General features: G+C 36.0%; 1 protein-coding gene across 1 annotated transcript in view; it reads left to right on the top strand.

Annotated features, from left to right (window-relative positions):
• Nucleotides 1-20,881, top strand: part of MALRD1 (MAM and LDL receptor class A domain containing 1) — a gene marked incomplete at both ends in the record, with an annotated part of 598,196 nt that overhangs the window by 115,787 nt on the left and 461,528 nt on the right. The window contains one exon of the mRNA XM_082619568.1: nucleotides 131-251. Within this exon, the coding sequence (XP_082475694.1) occupies nucleotides 131-251 (121 nt within the window). The remainder of the gene's footprint in view (nucleotides 1-130; nucleotides 252-20,881) is intronic.

Raw genomic sequence — 20,881 nt, 5'->3', positions numbered from 1 at the left:
CATGAAAGTTATGTAAGTTTTGGTTTGCTGTCATGGCATCCAGGGCAGGAATGGCTCCATTTTGGGCCTAGAAAGTTATTTCAAGACTTTTATAGTATATTTTTAATAATTTATCTTTCTGTAATTATAGTTAATTTTAGAAGCTACTGTTTTATCATCACATGCTACTGTTGCTATAGATGACATCAGTGTATCCCAGGAATGTGAAATTTCATATAAGACACTTCCAAGTACTAGCGTTCAAAGCAAAGGTAAGTTTTTTTCTTGTGGTTGCTGCAGTTTTGAACCTTAAAATAATTAGTTTTCCTTGATATCAAAATATAAAATATATTAGAATCCTTCAATAATATAGTTCACTAATGCCTAATACCAAGGTGTGGATTATATCACATGTCCCTGAAAACTAAAACATATTTTTTTACCTTTTTAAAATATATTTTTACCTTTTTAAAAAAATATGTTATATCACAGTCTAGGCCTTAGGCTCTCTTCTAATAACATTCTACATTTGTGGCTAAAATTGTCACATACAGATTTTTTTTTAATTATAAAAGTTATGAATTTAAAATATTTTCATTTTTTAAAACTGCTATAAAAATTCAATTGTATTTTAATTTTGTTTGACACTTCAAGTGAATATGTAATTAAATTCATGTTTCAGAGTCACTCAGGAGTTCAAAAAGATTATCATGGTTGAAAAAGTGACTTAAGGCCAATGAAAAATTTCAAACTTGACCCTAAAATTCTGTGTTTAAATTCAAAACATAATATTTTCAAGAAACAGATGGAGTTTGGCTAATTCTTTGACTAAGTATTTTGTAGAGAATTTCAGTTAAGAGACAGGTATATTGTCATAAAAATGGATCCCAAATAGTAGAATAGGCATTTTTGAAAATCTAACCATAGTTTAGGTTCTGAGAGTGTGTTGAAATGGTATACATTGTGCCTGCAGTTACTTTGTTATTTTAACACTAACTGATGTTTCTTTCTGACCACCCCTACAGTCAGGTCTCAATTAACAAATAGAAATAAATATTAAAAATGTTGCCTGAAAACTGAAACACTTCATTTTTCTTACTCTCCATACATGAAAAATAACTGCATGTGGACATCAGGCATGTCATACATTCTGAAGTTATGTTCCCTTAAACAACATATTTAGTGAGAGGAAAAGCTGCATTCGTAACAAGAGCTAAATGCACTCACTAATCAAGGATGATATAGGAGAATTAATTCTGGATTGAGATCTGAGTTAAAGAATTTTTTAAAGTCCTTTATTAAAGACATCTTTCATTGGTAAGGCTGTATATTCTATGTCCTAACTCTGTATTGTGTTAACATGCATTTACATTACTCAGAATATGTGTCCTGAATTTATAATAAACCTTTCTAAGCTCTGTGTGTGTGAGTTGTTTTGATAGACATTAAAGAATGTAAAGCAGCAGATTTAATGATTAATGAGTTTTGGAGGGTTAACCAGAATTACTTATTTCTGTTAATTAATTAAACATTTTTATTCTTCTAATCATATACTGCATCACCAGAATTAGAATAGTAGGAAGGCATTAGAGTTGACATTGAGGAGAATGTATTTGGAAGCAGAAGTGTGGTTAAATGTTTTAAATTATCACTAAAATTAACCTTAGCAGAAGGCTCTGAGAATACTCGATCTCACGTACAGAGAATTCTTTTCATAAATTAACTCAAAACTCATTTATGTGTGCTTCAATCTGAACACCAGCTCAGCTGGTTAGAGCATAATTCTCATTAGGCCAAACTTACATGAATTATTCCTGAAAGACCAATGATTTTACACAAAGGAAAAAAAACACTTTCTCACCGTTTTTGTAAATTTAGCCAATAGGCAATTATAGGATCTCCTTCACTGAATTTAGTATTATTACCATACAGGAGTTTAGGGACGGGAGTGGAAGGGGACTTATCACGTCCCACTGATAGGGACTTATGTTATATTAATGGCCAGAGGTTTATTGAGATCCTCCTGTGCTTGCCATTTTTAGCATATTTAAAAACTAGTGTTCATGAAGCAATTCTGCATCCCATTTATGTTGGAGAAAAAAAGATGTTTTATTCTCTCGATCTCTTAATTTTGAAGCTGGATTTGGGCCACATGATGATGCAGGCTGTATTTCATCCAGCAAGCTCTCTGATTTTACATCTGACTGCCCAGATGGAGCAGATGAAGCCAGTTGTGGTGAGTGAAAGTCCTGACTGACTGGACTAAGATTTGTGTGTGCATAATTACTCTCTGAATGTAAAGTGCATGCTACTTAAGTGAGTGTTGTTCAATTAAGAATGTTTTTTATTTGTTATTAAATTTTAAAAATATTTTATTGAGGTATAATTGATATATAACATTATATTGGTTTCAGACGTACAACATAATGATCTGATATTTGTATATAATGCAAAATAACCATGAAAATAAGTCTAGTTAGCACCCATCACCATACATAGTTACAAATTGTTTTCTTGTGATAAGAACTTATAAAATTTGCTCTCTTTTTAACTTTCAAATATGCAATACAATATTATTAATTATAGTTGTCATGCTATAAATTACATCCTCATGACTTACTTGCTTATTTTATAACTAGAATATACCTTTGTACCTGTTGACCCCCTTCACCCTTTTTGCCCCCTACGCCCTAATTCCCTGCCTCTGGCAATCAACAATCTGTCCTCTGAACTAGGACCTTGGGTGTTTTTTCTTGTTGTTGTTGTTAGTTTGTTTGTTTTTTAGATTCCACATGTAAGTGAAATCATATGGTATTTGTCTTTCTCTATCAGACTTATTTCACTTAACATAATACCCTCAAGGTCCATCTGTGCTGTCACAAATAGCAAGATTCTCTTCTGTTTTATGGCTGAATATTATTCCATTGTGTTTATGTACCACTTGGTTATTGTAAATAATGCTGCAGTGAACATGGGGGTGCATATATCCTTTCGAGTTAGTGTTTTTGTTTTCTTCAGATAAATTCCCATCTTTTGTGTTCCAAGGACTCAATTCTGGTGTAGGGAGGGGTGTTCCCCACACCAGATAGTGCTCAGGACATCGGTTGGGTGTCCTACAATTTAACTCAGTTCTGACACTATCTACCTAGAGATGCCATCACGTTCTACAGGTAAAGGTTCAGTCCTACGAGGCTGCCTCCCCTCTTCTTCCACTTACTTCGGATGATGGTCTCAAACCCAGGTTGTTACTGTTCTTCTGATTGACTGGCTATAAGTCAGAGGTTCCCAAGACTCCTTCCTTGGGTTTGATTAATTTGCTAGGGCAGCTCACAGAACTCAGAGAAACATTTTACTTACTAGATCACCCATTTATTGTAAAATAATATAGCTCAGAAACAGTTAGCTGGAAGAGAAACATAGGGCAAAGTATGGGGAAAGGACGAGGAGCTTCCTTGTCCTCTCCAGGTGCCACTCTCCCAGCACCTCCACATGTTCAGCAACCCAGAAACTCTCCAGGCTCTGTCCTTTGGGTTTTCATGGAGGCTTCATTTCCCAGGTATGATTGATTAAATCATTGGCCATTGATTCAACCTCCAGCCCATCTCCTCTCCCCACAAGTCAGGGGTAGGACTGAAAGTTCCAACCCTCTAATCATATAGTTGGCTCCATTGGCAACCAGCTTCCATCTTTAGATACTGTCCAAAGTCACCCCATTAGCATAACAAAAGACAACTTTGTCACGCGTAACACCTCAGAAATTTCAAGGGTTTTAGGAAGTCTGAGCCAGAAATGGATGAAACTGTTTGATGTAATCCCACTTATTTTTGCTTTTGTTGACTCAGCTTTTGGTATCAAATCCAAAAATCATTGCCAAGACTGATGTCAAGGAGCTTATTACCTATGTTTTCTTGTAGAATTTTTATGGTTTCAGGTCTTATGTTCAAGTCGTTAATCCCTTTCGAGTTAATTTTTATGTATGGTGTAAGATAGTGGTCCACTTTCATTTTATTTGCATGTGGCTGTGCAGTGTTTCCAACACCATTTATTGAAGAGACTATCCTTTCTCCATTGTATATTCTTGCCTCCTTTATTGAAAATTAATTGACCATATATGGGTGGGTTTACTTCTGGGCTCTCCATTCTGTTCCATTCATCTATGTTTGTTTTTATGCCAGTAACATACTGTTTTAATTACTATAGCTTTGTAATATAGTTTGAAATCAGGGTGCAAGATGCCTCCATGTTTGTTCTTCTTTCTCAAGATTGCTTTGGATATTTGGGGTCTTTTGTGGTTCCATAAAAATTTTAGGATAGTTCTATTATTTGTGAAATATACCCCTGGAATTTTGACAGGGATTGCATTAAATCTGTAGATTGCCTGGGGTATTATGGGCATTATAACAATATTCTTACAATCCATGAGCATGGAATATTGTTCCATTTATTTGTGTCTTCTTTCATTTCTTTCATCAGTGTCTTATAGTTTTTAGTGCCCAGGTTTTTCACCTCCTTGGTTGAATTGATTTCTAGATATTTTGGGGTTTTTTTGATGCAATTATAAGTGGTATTCATTTCTTAATTTATCTCTCATACTTCATTATTGATGTATAGAAAGGCAATAGATTTTTGTATATTGCTTTTGTATCCTGCAACTTTACTAATTCATTGATTGGTTCTAGCAGTTTTATTGGGAATCTTTAGGGTTTTCTATATATAAAATCATGTCATCTGCAAATAGTGATAGTTTTACTTCTTTGTTTCTGATTTTGATGCTCTTTTATTTTATTTTAATTTTATTTTTCTTGCCTAAATGTTGTGGCTAAGACTTCCAATACTATGTTAAATAAAAATGATGAGAGTGGGCATCCTCGTCCTGTGCTTGATCTTAGAGGAAAAACTTTCAGCTTTTCATCATTGATTGTGATGTTGGTTGTGGGCTTGTCATATATGGCCTTTATTATGTTGAGATACATTCCCTTAATACCCACTTTGTTGAGAGTTTTTGTCATAAATGGATGTTGAATTTTGTCAAGTGCTTTTCCTGCATCTATTGATATGATCATATGAATTTTATCCTTCATTTTGTTAATATGATATATCATATTCACTGATGTTGAATTATCCTTGTATCCCTGAAATGAACCACTCTTGATGATAGTGTATGATTCTTTTAAGGTGCTCTTGAATTTGGTTTGCTAATGTTTTATTGAGGTGTTTGATGAACATCTCTGTTCATCAGAAATATTAGCCTGTAATTTTTCATCTTGTGGCATCCTCTTCTGGTTTTGGTATCAGGGTAATGTTGGCCTTGAAAATGTGTTTGGAAGTGTTCTTCCATTTTTTGAAGAGTTTAAGGATTGGTATTATTTCTTCTTCAAATGTTTGGTAGAAAAAATTTTTTTGGTAGAATTCATCAGTGAGGTCTTCTGGTCCTGGACTTTGTTTGTTGGGAGGTTTTTGATTATTGATTCAGTCTCCTTACTCATAATTGTCTATTTAGATTTTCTGTTTCTTCATAATTCAGTCTTGTCAGGTTGTGTGTTTCTAGGAATTTATCTATTCTAGTTTTTCCAATTTATTGGTGTATAATTGTTCTAGTAGTCTCTTATGAGTCTTTGTATTTCTGTGTTATCAGTTGTAATGTCCCCTCTTTTATTTCTGATTTTATTTATTTGAGTCCTCCCTTTTTCTTTGTTAGTCTAGCTAACAATTTGTCAATTTTGTTTATCTTTTCAAAGAAATAGTTCTGAGTTTCATTGATCTTTTCTATTGCCTTTTAATCTCTGTATCATTTATTTCAACTCTGATCTTTGTTATTTCCTTCCTTTCACTAGCTTTGGGCTATGTTCTTCTTCTAGTTCCTTGAGTTGTAAAGTTAGGTCATTTGAGGTTTTTCTTGTTTCTTGAGATAGGCATTTATCCCTATGAATTTCCCTCTTAGAACTTTTGTCTTATCCCAGAAGTTTGGTATGTTGTAGTTCCATATGTATTTGTCTTAAGGAATTTTTTGATTTCTCTTTTGATGTATTCTTTGACCATTGGTTGTTTAGTAGCATGTTTTTAACCTCCACATAGTTGTGGTTTTTTCCATTTTTTTTTCTTGTAATTGATTTCTAGTTTCATACCATTGTGGTTAGAAAAGATGCTTGATATGATTTCACCCTTCCTACATTTATTAAGACTTGTCTTGTGGCCTAACATATAATCTGTCCTGGAGAATGTTCCATGTGCACTTGAGAAGAGTGTGTATTCTGTTGCTTTTGGATGGAATGTTTCATATATATCTATATATCTGTTAAATACATCTGGTCCAACATGTCCAAATATTTCCTTTTTGATTTTCTGTCTGGATTATCTATCCATTGATAAAAATGGGGGTACTAAAATCCTCTACAATTATTGTATTGCTGTCCATTTCTCCTTTTAGGTCTGCTAATATATTTTTATATATGTAGGAGAAACTATATTGGATACATAAATATTTACAAACATTATAGCCACTTGTTGGTTTGACCCTTTTATCATTATGTCATGCCCTTCTTTGTCTCTTATTACAGTCTTTGTTTTAAGGTCTATTCTGTCTGATATCACTTATCTCAAAAGCTTAACTCTTTCAGTTTGTATATCTGAAGTGAGTCTCTTGTGGGTAGCATTATAGATGGGTCTTCTTTTTTATCCATTCAGCTACTCTGTGCCTTTTGATTGGAGAAGTTAGTCTATTTACATGTAAAGTAATTATTGATAGGTAGGTGCTTGTTGCCTTTAAGTTAATCGTTTTCTGGCCATTTTGTTGCTCCTCCATTCCTTTTATTTTCTCTTGCTCTTTTCCCTTTTGATTTGATGATTTTCTATAGTGGTATTCTTAGTTCCTTTTTCTTTATCTTTTGTGTATCTACTATAGGTTTCTGCTTTGTGGTTGCCACGAGGTTTACATGCAACAACTTACATTTATTAAGTCTATTTTAAGATGATAACAACTTAAATTTGAATGCATTCTAAAGCTCTATATTTTCACTCTTCTCAACCCCCATGTTTCTTGTTTTTGATGTCACATTTTATATGTTTTTATCTTATGTGTCTCTTAACTAATTATTGTTGTTACAGTTTTTTTTACTACTTTCTTCTTGCAACTTTTACACTATCTTTAATAGCGATTAAACCACCACCTTTACAAGAGTAGACTATACCAATTTTACTGTGTGTTTATCTTTACCAGTGAGATTTATACTTTCATTTGTTTTACTGTTACTAATTAGCATCCTTTCTTTTCAGCTTAAAGAAGTCCCTTTAACATTTCTTGTAATGACAATTTAGTGGTGATGAACTTCTTTAGCTCTTGCTAGAAAACTGTTTCTCTCTTTTTCAATTCTGAAGGATAACTTTGCCAAGTAGAGTATTAATTGGAAGTTTCTTTCAGCCCTTTGAATATATTGTATCACTCCCTTCTGGCTTGCAAAATTTCTGCTGAAATATATGCTTATTTCCTTATGGGGGTTCCCTTGTATTTAACAAGTTATTTTTCTCTTGCTGCTTTAAAATTCTCTCCATGTCTTTAACTTTTGACATTTAAATTTATAATAGTCTTGGTGTGGGTCTCTTTGGGTTCATCTTCTTTGGAACTCTCTGGGATTCCTGAATCTGGAGGTTTCCTTCCCAAATTAGGGTAGTTTTCAACTTATTCTTCAGGTGAATTTTCTGCCCCCTTTTCTCTCTCTTCTCCTTCTGGGACCTCTATAATGCACATGTTGGCCTGCTTGATGTTGTCCCATAAGTCCTTTAAACTAACTTCACTTTTTAAAAATTCTTTTTTCTGCTTTGATTGGGAGAGTTCCACTGCATTGTCTTTGATTTCACTGATCCTTTCTATTGCTCTTGAACCCTGCATGTGTATTTTCAGTTTAATTATTGCATTCTTCAGCTATGTGACTTCTGTTTGGTACTTTCTTATATTTTCTGCCTCCTTGTGGAAGTTCTCACTGTGTTTATCCATTTTCCTCCTGAGTTTGGTGAACATCTTTACGGCCATTACATGGAACTCTTTAAGAGATGAGTTGCTTAACTCCATTTCATTAAGGACTTTTTCTGAGGTTTTATCTTGTTCTTTCTCTCGGAACATATTCATCCATTTCTTCACTTTTCTTGTCTCTCTATGTTGGCTTCTATGCATTGGATAAAACAGCTACCTCTCCCAGTCTTGAAGAAGTAGCCTCGTGTAGAACTTTATGGTTCAACCCTAACCTAGCTCTTGGGTTATCTCTAAAATATTTGTGATTGTCCCAGTAGCCTCCCAGTAGTTGAGGGTGTGCTAAGTCCTGTCAATGTCCCAAAGCAGAAGTTCTCAGTCAGCACCTAGATTCAGGCTGATTGGAAGCTGGACTCTCAGGCAGCCAGACCTCCAGGCAGCAACTTGTAAAGTATGTAAATATATACATTCCTGTGAGATTGCAAGCCTAAGTCCTCCTGGCCCCCATAGCAAGACCATCTAGAGGTGTCCTCTCTGAGGCAGTTGAAAAAATCAGGAAGCCAGATGAGTTTCTTGTAGGGAGACACCATGTGACCTGGAGCAAGGCAGAAGGAGATTGCAAAGATGGCGTCCACTGACCTCCATCCCTGGAATGCACATTGGTAGGCCCCTAGAAGTGTGCCAAACCAGAAGCCTGCCCCTCAGACCAAAGGTCTGGGACAAGCAAATAGGCCTCTTTCACAGAAATATTGGGGGTGTATTTTGGTTCGCTGTCTGCACAGGGCCCTGGGGGTGGTAGCCTGCCAAGCTCTGTCTCTCCATTGCTTACAGTCTAACAGGACCTGGGAATATAAACCCTACTGACCACCAGAGCTGGGCAATCAAGGGCTGTCCTCTGGGCGGCAGCCACAAAAACCAGGACACCAGACACTGTGCAATTCCTCTCTGGGAGATACTGGCATTCTGGAATCAAGCAGAGGGAGGACATGAGGATATTGCCTACCCTCTGAGGTCTCTGGAGGGGATCAGAGTGGATCAGAAGCCTGCCCTTCAGGCCACAGCTATGAAGATAAGCTAATATGCTTTTTCCATAGAAAGACTGGGTATCTCTGTCTGTTGTCTCCTGGGGGTGATAGATAATTAAGAACTTTTTCTCTGTTGGTTACAGTCCTGTGGATCCCCCTAGCATAAGCCCTGTTGGTGACATAAGCCAGTGACAGGTGACAGAGGTGTTCCCTGGGAATCAGGCACAAGAACTGGGGAGGGTGCAAGCCATTTCCAAGAGGTACAGCAAGCTGGGTGGAGACAGAGAGCTCTGCAAAGATGGCATCTGCCAGCCTCCATTCCTGGGGAGTTCCCCAGCAGGCCCTGGATGTGTGTTAAAGTAAACGTCTGCCCTTTAGGCTGACACTTTTTAGATAAGCATATAAGCCTCTTTCACATAAAGGTAGGCACCTCTCGATCAGCTGCTTCTGCAATGGTCAGTGGGGTGAGTCTGAGACTGTGAGCCCTTTAGGAGCCATTTCTCAGTTCACTATAATCTATGTGTCTCCTGGATGTGAGCCCCATTGGTTTTCAAAGTTGGATGTTTGGGGGGCTTTTCCTCAGGTGCAGGTCTTAAAAGTTGGGGTACCTTATGTCAGGGTTCCAGTCTTTCACTCCCTGGGGAGAAGCTCTGGGTTTTGAGTTTCCTTCTGATTGTGAATCGCTGTGATTGGTGTCAGGTTTAGGGCAAGACTGTGTCAGCCTCTCCTACCCGCTTTGTAGTGGATTTTTTCTCATTTGCACAATGTGTAAGAGTCTCTCACCTAGGCTTTAATTTTGTTTTCTTTGTTTTTTCAAGAGAAAATTGCTCCATATGTAGCTGTAGATTCACTGTGTCTGTGGAAGGACGTAAGTTCAGGATCTTCCTATGTCACCATCTTGTATTAGAACCCAAGTAGGAATTTCTTAAACTATTTTCTGTTTTTCTTACTATATCAGAAGAGTTATCTATTGAAATATCTGCCTGGGATTTACAGTTGTAAGCCTGTCCCTGATATACATTAAGACTATTACCAAATGTACATGGTTTAAGAACTTTATCTATATAAACTCTTTTAATCATCAAAACAAATCAAAGAATTCAACCCTAATATTATCCTCATTTTACAGACTTTCATATCAGTTAGTGTTCATTCAGGAGACAGAAACCACCCTAGTAATTTGAACAGAGAAAATGTAATATGAAGAATTGTTACCTTTTGAGACATGGTTAACTGCAAAAAGAACTAAAAGAACAGTAGAGAAGAAAGGAATTAACAGATGTAGGGAGCAGCTACTACCTCTAGGATTGAGACAGAGAATTAAGGAAAGGATACATTTGGAGGAGGGGTGGGCTCCACATCCCAACACTGAGAATTAAACTTTACTGGAGAGGGTGTGACTGGAACCCTCTGGAAGGTGGAGAAATTTGCTGGGATGATGTGGGCTAGACTTGGTTAACAATTTAGTGTCCAAGGAAGAAATTATCCACCAGGATGCCTGCAAAACTCACTGAAGGGTGACTGTAACTGGGTTGCTTTATATTGCTGGCAGTCATGGTCCAAGAATAACAACAAAACATACACTGGAACCAAAAAGAGAAGCTCCTTCCTCTGCTGTGCTTTGTGGCATCCTGTGCTCTTTACTAACGAAGCCAAACATTGTGTGAGCTATTCAAAAGAGAAATGTTTTCACTGTCCAGCTCCAGATCTCAAAGCAGGGCAGAGAGGGTAGATTTGGAGCTGAGACACAGAACATTTAGAGCTGGCACATGTGCCTAATGTTGTGTAGTTCATAATTGGTGGAACCCCATCTTACATCTGGTTAATCTGCCCCCAGAACACATTCTTAACCACACATTATGCAACCTTTCTGTCCTTTCAAGGTCATCATTAAATTGAAAATGATGCCCAAAATGAAAAGTTGCTTCCTTGATCAGTTTGAGCAATAGGGGATTTGAAGCCAGTGAAAGATTTCACTTTTGGAGGAGAAATCATGCTCTTAGGCCCCTAGAATGTCAAATGGTAATTTAGTAATTCTGTCTAGAAGTTTGAAAGGATTAATGTCCTTTTTTAAAAAAAGAAAACCTTAATCTTTTCCCTTTAGTAATTATTTTGTTTATCACATTACATTTCATAAATCTGAAATGTACTAAATTGCCTTCATTTCATATAGTGTGTTTCAGGGACTTAAAATATTGTTTTATAGACACAAAAAGAAGATGGAGATCACTGTTTGGCAACGGACCCATGATCGTGGTGAACTGAGTTTAAAAAAAAAAAAATGAACTCCAGATCTCTAGAATCTTATGCTGGGAATCTGTTTATACATAGAAATGCTAATTCTTCATCCCATTTTTGTGAATTCATACATTAAGGACTCCACCAGTGAGTTGAGATGAGGTAAAGGCACAGTAAAGAATTTAGAGGAGTAAAAGGAGGAGTCTTTTGTCTTCTTTACAGCAAAAAAGGAGAGAAGTAAGCACAGTGATTTTAGGCTGAGAGTGTAGCATCGAACTAACCCACTTGTCAATTTCCCCATAGAAAACTTAATTGCTTGGAAGAAACACGGGTTTTCTGTAAGGAGAAAAAGACAATACCTGTCTCAGGATTTCTACTCATAAACATAAATCCTCCTTAAAAGGAACCTTGCTACTCTAGAGTTTCAAATATTAGTATTTTAATGCAATTTATTCTAATTTTCTCATTTTCACAACTATCTCTAACCCAATTTAAGTCCTCTTTCATTACAATAAGACTGATTATGGCTTACCTCAAAAGAGTTGTTAAACTTACTATGATTTAGGTTTTCTGTGCCTCTGAAATATCTTCAGACTAAAATACCAAATGTAAGTTTTAACCAATTTTTGTAAAAGAAATAGTTTATCATATAGATGAGAAAGCCAAAAAATTTTTAAACAACTCTGTGTGTTGTAAAGATATTTTAATATTCCCAAACATCATTTTCTGAGCATTGTAATTTATTTCGGTCTAAAAATTGGTTAGTCTGAAATGCATATACTTTTTTCCTAAAAATAGATCTACACGATTTCTCATTTTCTACTTTTCTCTCTGCTCACAGGAAAAACCACATACATCAATACTTAGTATTTGAATTCAATAAAGTCTAAGCAAAAGCAGGTTGAGCAGTATAGGAAGAAGGAGTGATTTATTATTTTTCTCATTTGCTTTTTCAAACTTAAATACTGTTTGTATATTTTTCCAAAACTACTGTGTCTGCTCAATATACAAATGTATGTATTAAACACTGGCATTTCCACAGCTGACAGTAAGGTAGAGGCGAAGTGATTTTATGTGCTGATGCTTTGGAGGCCATCTCCATGTAGTTTTTACTAATTCATTACCTTCCAGTAGTAATTGTTATATTCTGCATTGAGTCTTACAAATTTCTTTCATCACATAAGTGCATCAGGAGAAAGCTTGAATTTTTTATAGCTATGTTTCTTCTGCTCTGTATTTGTTGAGAATGTGTGTATGTTTGTGTCTGTGTGTGCGTGTGAGAGAGATCTAATTAGGGCTGTGTTTTTACTGCCTATTTTCTAAAAAAAATGTTTTTGAGAAAGTATTTTTTGGTGAGATGGAACATATTTAAACTTAATTATAGAATTAAAGGCTTCCTGAAATGCACCTCTCTGTATAACCATAAATTGCTTTTTATTTTAATAAAAGATGGGAAAATAAGCTGCTATTTTCTATTTTCTATCTTATGATGTTTTCCATAGGCCTAACTTCCAGGGGAAAAAAGTGTCTCAAAATAAACCTAAATTTGCTAATTATTTAGCATTTTGCTTTTTCATTAAATGCACATCAGTGCGCCCATTCTTGTAAAAAGAAGGCTATCTTGCTATTTTTTCTTAGTGAACTGGATTCTGCTTCTCTTCTTCATATTGTCCTCAACAATGTAGATACTGTTTGCCAATCCAAAAAAATAAAAAAATAAAAAACTCCCTAGACAGAGATAATTGTAAGACTGGAATGGGAAGTTTGTTCTGGTGAAGGCTCATCATTTCTGTGACATAAAACTGAGAAGTGGAGAAAAAGTCCATTCATTCCCATTTGTGGAGCCATTGATCACTGAGGGGAAAAAAAATAGAAATGATTTTTGTAGACAAGTAAAATCTGGTAAATAACCCATGATATTTTGATCAATCTTTGCTGTAGATAATTATGTTGTTTGAGAAATCAGGATGGTAGAGGGAAAATAATAAAATAGTCAATAAAGTAGATAATAAATTCTCTCAGTTGAAAACTCTATTGAGAATAAAAATCTATGTATTTAATAAAGTCTTTTTCTATGATAATTTAAGGTTAAATTTCAATAAATTACATTATTAACAGTATCTGTGGAAAGGTTTTGTGTGTGTTATTACTTTGAGCTCATTTGGATTTTATTTTTCAGCAAGATCGTTGTTCTTCATTTTGAAAATTATAAACTAGAAGTATAAGTGGCATTTCTTTTTTGCGTGTATACCCAAACTACTTCAGTCCTTCTCTTTTCTTTCACACCTGCTACTCTTGTCACTTTTGTTTCTGTTTTCAGGTTAGTGATGTTTGTGATGACAAGTATGAGACTTAATGATCCTCTCCTGTTCAACACCAGGTTTTCTTAGCAATCCTGTCTCCTTGCCTTGTAGAACTTTACCACTGTGGATAGTGAGATTTACGTTTCCTTCCAGGGTTTATATAAACCCCTATCTTTGGGGTTAGATTTAAAAACAGACTGAAAGATTGTATGATAATGATATTCAATATAAATACTGTCACACACTTATAAAGCACTTATTTTGTACCTGGCATTGTTGGAAATGCATTTATACGTATCAGCTAATTTATAGATAAGAAAAGCAAGGCACACAGAGAATGAATGTCATGGCTCTTCCTGCGGTCACGGTCACACAGTTAGTTCAATAGAGATAGAGGTGGGAGTGGAAAATGGACCTCAGGTTGATTTTCATTTTGCCTACTGAGTCTTCCAGGGCAATTCAATTTGTAAAGTTCTCAAAGAATGTAAACCTCTTCACCCCCATGGGCATTTACAAGAAAGTCTTTAAAATAGGCTAGTATTTCCATTGACTTTGTATTTTAAGAGTGTTTGAGCATTTCTAACACTTTGTTAGTTTTGTATGGTAGACGCAGAAAGGAGGTTTTACTTTAGGGAAAAACAATCTAGTGAGAGAATCTAAACATGTGTGCATAAAAGAAGCCATGACAATCTATTGCCAGTCAAATCTAGTTAATAATAATTATGACAATAATAAACAACTACTTAACACCTGCTGAAAGAAATGTGTTCAGAGGATGAAAAGATGTTAGTATATTTGCTCTGCTGTGAGTAGTTTAAAATTAGATGAAAATAGGCATAAAAATGTAACTACTAGACAAAGCTGGTTTTGCTCCCTAGACAGTAAGGATGGACTAGGTTAGACGTGGATGAGATTCTGAGAAGAGGAGCTTGAGGGGAAGGTTTAATGAAAAGTTTGGGAATAAACATTTTTCTTTTTTTTTGCTTGTTTTTGAATTTTATTTTATTACTTTTTAAACAGCAGGTTCTTATTAGTTATCTAGATTACACATATTAGTGTATATATGTCAATCCCACCTTCAGCTGGACATTCCATAAGGCACAGGGGAAGTTGGCTAGAAGCACAGTTTGCAATGGCAGAATCAAATTGTTGCTAAAAGTAAAGTGAGGAAAGTTAGCTAGAAAAGTTTTTACCTGGGGCATTAGTGTTGTATCCCTGGGGTAGAGGAGTGGGTGCTTTGGGAGAGTGTCTGGAGAGATAAGATAATAATAGGAAGCAGGTGTTATATAACACTTGTTATATGTATATATATATATATATATATAACACTTGTTATATATGAATGAACACTTAGTTCATTCATTCAATAAATATTTATCAAGCACTATACTGACTCTACAGCTGTTTACAGAGTGAGCAAGACATAATGTAGTTCCTGCCTTCCTAGAGATTACAGTCTAGTGGGGAGAACTACATTACACTAATATAGCTGTAATTCCAATTCTAATGAGAAGTATGTAAAAGTTATAGAGTGGCTTATGAAAATTATAGATTGACTCTTTGGCCCTAGTGTGAAGATATCAGGTTTTTTTTTTTAGTACATTAACCTTTTTTTAAAATAAAGATAATCTTTAGAGCAATTTTAGGTTAACAGCAAAATTGAGGGGAAGGTACAGAGATTCTCTATATAACCCCTGCCCCGACACATGCATAGCTCCTACTATTAACAGCATCACCCACCAGAGTGGGATATTTCTTACAGTTGGTGAACCTACATTGATGCATCATAATCACCCAAAGTCCATAGTGTACCTCATGGTTCACTCTTGGTGTTGTGTGTTCTGTGGGTTTGGACAAATGTATAAGCACATGTATCCATCACTGAGGTATCATACAGAGTATTTTCACTGCCCTAAAAATCCTTTGTGCTGTGCCTCTTCATCCCTTACCTGCTCCCAACTGCTGGCATCCACTCATCTTCTTATTGTCCCCATAGTATTTATTGCCTTTTCTATAATGTCATGTAGTTGGAATCATACATTGCATAGACATTTCAGATTGGCTTCTTTCACTTAGTAATATGCATTTAAGTTTTCTCCATGTCTTTTTTAAAATTAATTTTTATTGGAGTATAGTTGCTTTACCATGTTGTGTTAGTTTCTCCATGTCTTTTCATGGCTTTTAGGTGCATTATTTTTTAGTGCTGAATAATAATCCATTGTCCAGTACTCCATCTGAGAAAAGCTGCTGTAAACATCTATATGCAGGTTTTTGTGTGGATGTAAGTTTTCAATTCCTTTTGGGTAAATACCAAGGGACATGATTGCTGGATTATATGTAAGATTATGTTTAGTTTTTTTTTTTTTTTTTTTTTTTTTTTTCTTCTTTTTGCGGTATGCGGGCCTCTCACTGCTGTGGCCTCCCCCGTTGCGGAGCACAGGCTTATGTTTAGTTTTGTAAGAAACTGCCACACTGTCTTCCAAAATGGCTGTACCATTTCGCATTCCCAGCAGCAATGAATGAGAGTTCTTGTTGCTCCACATCCTCATCAGCATTTGGTTGTCAGTGTTCCAGATTTTGATCATTCTAATAGGTTGCAGTGGTATATCATTGTTGTTTTAATTTGCATTTCCTTGATGATGTACAAATGTGAAGCATATTTTCATATGCTTATTTGCCATCTGTATATCTTCTTTGGTGAGGTGTCTTCAAGTCTTTGGACTGGTTTTTAATCAGGTAGTTTATTTTCTTATTGTTGAGTATTAAGATTTTTATTGTTTATTTGGGGTAAGAGTCCTTTACCAGATGTGTCTTTTATAAATATTTTCTCCCAGTCTGTGGTTTGTCTTCTCATTCTTTTCTTGACATTGTCTTTTTTATTTTTAATTGAAGTATAGTTGACTTACAGTATTACATTAGTTTCAGGTGTACAACATAGTGATTCTATATTTGTATAGATTATGCACCAAAGTTATATATTCCCTATGCTGTACATTACATCCCTGTGACTTATAAGTCAGACAGAGAAAGACAAATACTATATGTTGACATTGTCTTTTGCAGAGTAGAAACTTTTAATTTTAATGAAGTCCTACTTATTATTTCTTCCATGGATTATGCTTTGGTGTTGTATCTTAAAAAGTCATCACCATACCCAAGGTCATTTAGGTTTTCTCCTGTGTTATCTTCTAGGAGTTTTATAGTTTCACATTTTATATTTAGGACTGTGATCCATTTTAAGTTAATTTTTGTGAAGGGTGTAAGGTCTGTGTCTAGATTTATTATTTTTGCATATGTATATCCAGTTGTTTCAGCATCATTTGTTGAAAAGACTGTTTTTCTTCACTGTATTATCTTTTCCTTTGTCAAGCTCAATCAACTATATTTATGTGGGTTGCATTAACTTTTAAAGGGAAGTGATAGAAAGAATTTGAATAGCTAGGTGAAAGTAAATAGTAGATTCCAAACAGAAAAACTAGACTGTGACAATGCATTAAAATGTGTGAGGAAGAAAGTATTTTTGATTTATTAAAGAAACTGAAGTAATAAAGGTAGCTTGAGCATAAGGGCAGGAGAAGCACAGAGATTCTTGGGAATTAGCTTAATGTTAAAGATTCTGGGCATTATACTAAATAATAGGGAAACAATGTAAGGATTTTTAAGCAGTTGCAAGATCAAGTTTGAATTTTTAAGGCCTTTAAATTTTTATACTCTGGTGCTGGTGTGTAGCATGAATTGAAGGGGAGAGTATGGAGGTAATGGTTTCAGTTGGAAGAATTTAAGAGTAAATATGATAGATTATCATAGACTGAACTGACATGTAGAAATATGTCATAATAAAAATTTATGAGGTAGAATAAAGAAACGATTGAATTTTGGAAGAAAGGGAAAAGGGGTATTTTAAGTAATACTTACCAGTTTTTTTTCTGGAGTCACAGAATATAGAGTGAGAGGGGGAAGTAGGGTTGAGGGAGGAGATCATTATTGTCCGTAGTTTGGACAGTTCTGGCACTAGCAAGAGGGGAGTGAGTTGGAGAAATAATTATTGGATTCTTTTTATTGACATAATAAAGTTATTGAAGCTTTGATTTTGGATGAAGTTTACCAGGGAGAGAGAGTGGACTAAGAGCCAGTATTTTTAACTAAAACTCTGGAAATGGTGATACCACTTGAAGTTTTCCATTCCAGATGAAGTATGATATTTAATTGCTTCTCCTTCAAGAAGCAATTAAATACAAATATAAATAAGAAAAATAAGAGGTCAAGTAGAACTTAAAGAGAAACACACAATTAGGGAACTATGCTAAAAGACAAACCTAGTGAAAAAAAATTAGGAGTGGAGGGCTGATAAGTAGGCTTGTATTGGGGTACCAACTAAGTAGTCTAACTCTGTAATAAAATCAAGAATTGGGGAGAAAATAAGAAATGAGAAAAAATTTAGTTTTGGAAAAAGGAAGGGCACTAATGCTTTTAACAAGTGCGTTTTGAGTGCCTACTATATTCCAGGCATATGGATCCCACGGTAAGTAAAACTGACAGACATCCCTCTCCTCTTGGAGCTTGCTTCCTAGTAAGGTAGACCCTGACACTATGATAAATGAGTAAAGTGCATAGTATTTTGGAAGGGGATATATGTTATAAAAAAAAATAAAGCAGTGTGAAGACAATAAAGTAATGATAGAGGGAGGGACCTGGCAATTTTAAATAGGGTTTTCATAGTAGCTCTCAAGGACAAGGTGATTTAAAGCAGACTTAAGAAGGTAAGGGAAATAAGCCTGGAGAATATCTCAGGGAAAAGTTTTTCAGGCAGAAAGAAAGAAAAGGGATTGAGATAGGAGGGAACCTGGTGAGTCTGAGCAATAGCAAATGATCTATGTGGCTGGAGGAGAGTGATTATAAGAAAAAAGTAATAGGACATGAGGTCAAAGAGATAAGCAAACTATCTAGAGCTGTGGTTCTCAAACTTGGCGACATTTGAGAAGTACCTGGAGAGCTTCTAAAGCTGTAATTGCCATGGCCAATTACACTGCAAGCACTGTAGGTGGAACGCAGGCATTAATAATTTTAAAGCTCCCCATGTGATTTTTAATATACAACCAAGTTTGAGTGCCATTTAGCTAAGACCTTACAGGTCAGTGTAAGGACACTGGCTTTAAATGAGTGAGAGGGAACCATCGTGGCACTTTGAAGAGAGGACTTATGGGATCTGACTTAATAGAATCACTATGCTTTCTATATTGAGAACAGACAGGAGGGTATTATTGCCCATCAATCAAAGAACACCAGTAAAACGCCTAACAAAGTTGTGTTTATTGATACTTGCTGAACAAGGAAAATGGCTTACCACGGAGACCTGTGGGGCATCTCAGCAAGAGTGTTAGAAGGAACTTGTTATTGGGTTTAGGCTTGTGTTGTGTAATTTGTGGGAGGGTTCAAGGGAGCAGGAATTCCCTCTGGATTGGGTGTTTTCAAGAAACAGGATAATTCTGTGATTGCATACCTAAATAAGTTTTATTTGGGAGGTGAGAGAAATAGAACAAACATGGTAATTGGTGAGGATGCAGGAGTCACTCATATCAGCCAGGTGAGTGGGATATTTGAGCAATTTTTGAACTTGCACAGTACTCTTCCTGTACTCAGACATGTTACAGAGTGGTCCTCTTTTTATCTTCTTTTTTCTCAGTCTACAGAATGTCTTTGGTTCGTGGTATGTGAAAATCTTTTTGTTCACCAGAAGAGCAATGTAGCCCTGCTGTCATTTCCAGATTCTAGCAACACCAAGGTCTAGCTGAAATTGCCAGGCAAACTGCCATCTGATGGCCATCAGGAGCACGGTTGGAAGCAGGGAGACCAGTTAGAATATTCTAAAAACTGAGGGAAGAAATCATAGTAAATTGAATCAGGGTGAAGCAGTGGAGGCAGTAGGCAGATTCTGGATGTATTTTGAAAGTAGGTAGAAGTAAAAGGATTTGTTAATTGTATATGGGGGAAGGAAGAAAGAGTGGAATTTAAGAGGACTCCAAGGTCTTTGCCTATAGAAACTGGAAGAGTGGTGTTGCCATTTCTGACCCAGGAAATCTAGAACATGTTTTTTTGTTTTTTGGGTTTTTTTTTTTTTTTTTTTTTTTTTTGCGGTACGCGGGCCTCTCACGGTTGTGACCTCTCCCATTGCGGAGCACAGGCTCTGGATGTGCAGACTCAGCAGCCATGGCTCACGGGCCTAGCTGCTCCATGGCATGTGGGATCTTCCCGGACCGGTACACAAACCCGTGTCCCCTGCATCGGCAGGCGGACTCTCAACCACTGCGCCACCAGGGAAGCCCTAGAAGATGTTTGAGATGCCAATTAGATATCCAGGTGAGGCTGTCTAATAGAGAGTTAGGTATATGAGTCTGGAGTTCAAAGGAGAGGTTCAGGATAGATTACAGCTGGTAAGACATCGACATATAGATGGCATTTAAAGCCTGAGCTAGAAGAGTTTCTTAAACTAGTGAAGATAAAAGAGCTAAAGATCTAGAAGTCAGAGTAAAAGGAAAAACCAGCTGAGAAGATAGAGAAGGAGCAACCAGAGAAGAAGGAGGAAAACTTGGAGTATTTACTGTCTTGGAAGCCAAGTATACAATGTTTTAAGAAGGTGGAAAACATGGTTAACTGTCAAATATTGCTCACAGAAAATGAGAACTGAGAATTGACTTTGGATATAACAGTATGAGGTAATTGTGGACCTTGATAAGATGGGTAAAAACCCTGATTGGAGGGAGCTTAGTAGAAAATTGGAGGAAAGAATAACTTTTGACAACCTCATTCTAAGACTTTTTAAAGGAAGATTGAGAAATGAGGTGGTAGCTGTTATATGAAATGGGGTCAAGGGAGCTTAACGACAAGTTTATAAAGGCTTATGGAGAAAATACAGTAGAAGAGGGACAATGTGTGATGCAGAAGGCGGGGGTGTGTTTCTGGAGAGATGCTATTGAATAAACAAGAGAAGATGGAATCTAGTGCACAAGTGGAGAATGGCCTTGGCCAAGAGCCTGGACACTTCATTTAGGGTAACAGAAGGAAGCTGGAATCTATGGAGACAGATGCTAGAAGGTGGGGAGATGTGGTGGTGATAATTGTAGAAATTTTATTTCAGAAACTGTAGAATAATGATGAATAGATGCCACTGAGTAGTAGCAAAACTCTGATAATGAAAAAGAAAACATTTTTGTTGTCACTGGATTCATAAGTCCTAATTTGGATCTTCTATCTCTAGAGTCCTTAAGGGAAGAGGAGTCAATTGGCTATTGTAAATATTTCAAAAAGACAGGGGAAAACTGTACAGTTACCTGTATTAAATTTTTAAAGAATTCTCAAGAACCTAAATTTATGTT

This window comes from Mesoplodon mirus, assembly GCF_964341445.2.
Source record: "Mesoplodon mirus genome assembly, chromosome: 4".
Taxonomy (NCBI): Eukaryota; Metazoa; Chordata; class Mammalia; order Artiodactyla; family Ziphiidae; genus Mesoplodon; species Mesoplodon mirus.
Note: the sequence above shows the minus strand (reverse complement) of the source record. Positions and strands in the feature narration are given on the sequence as shown.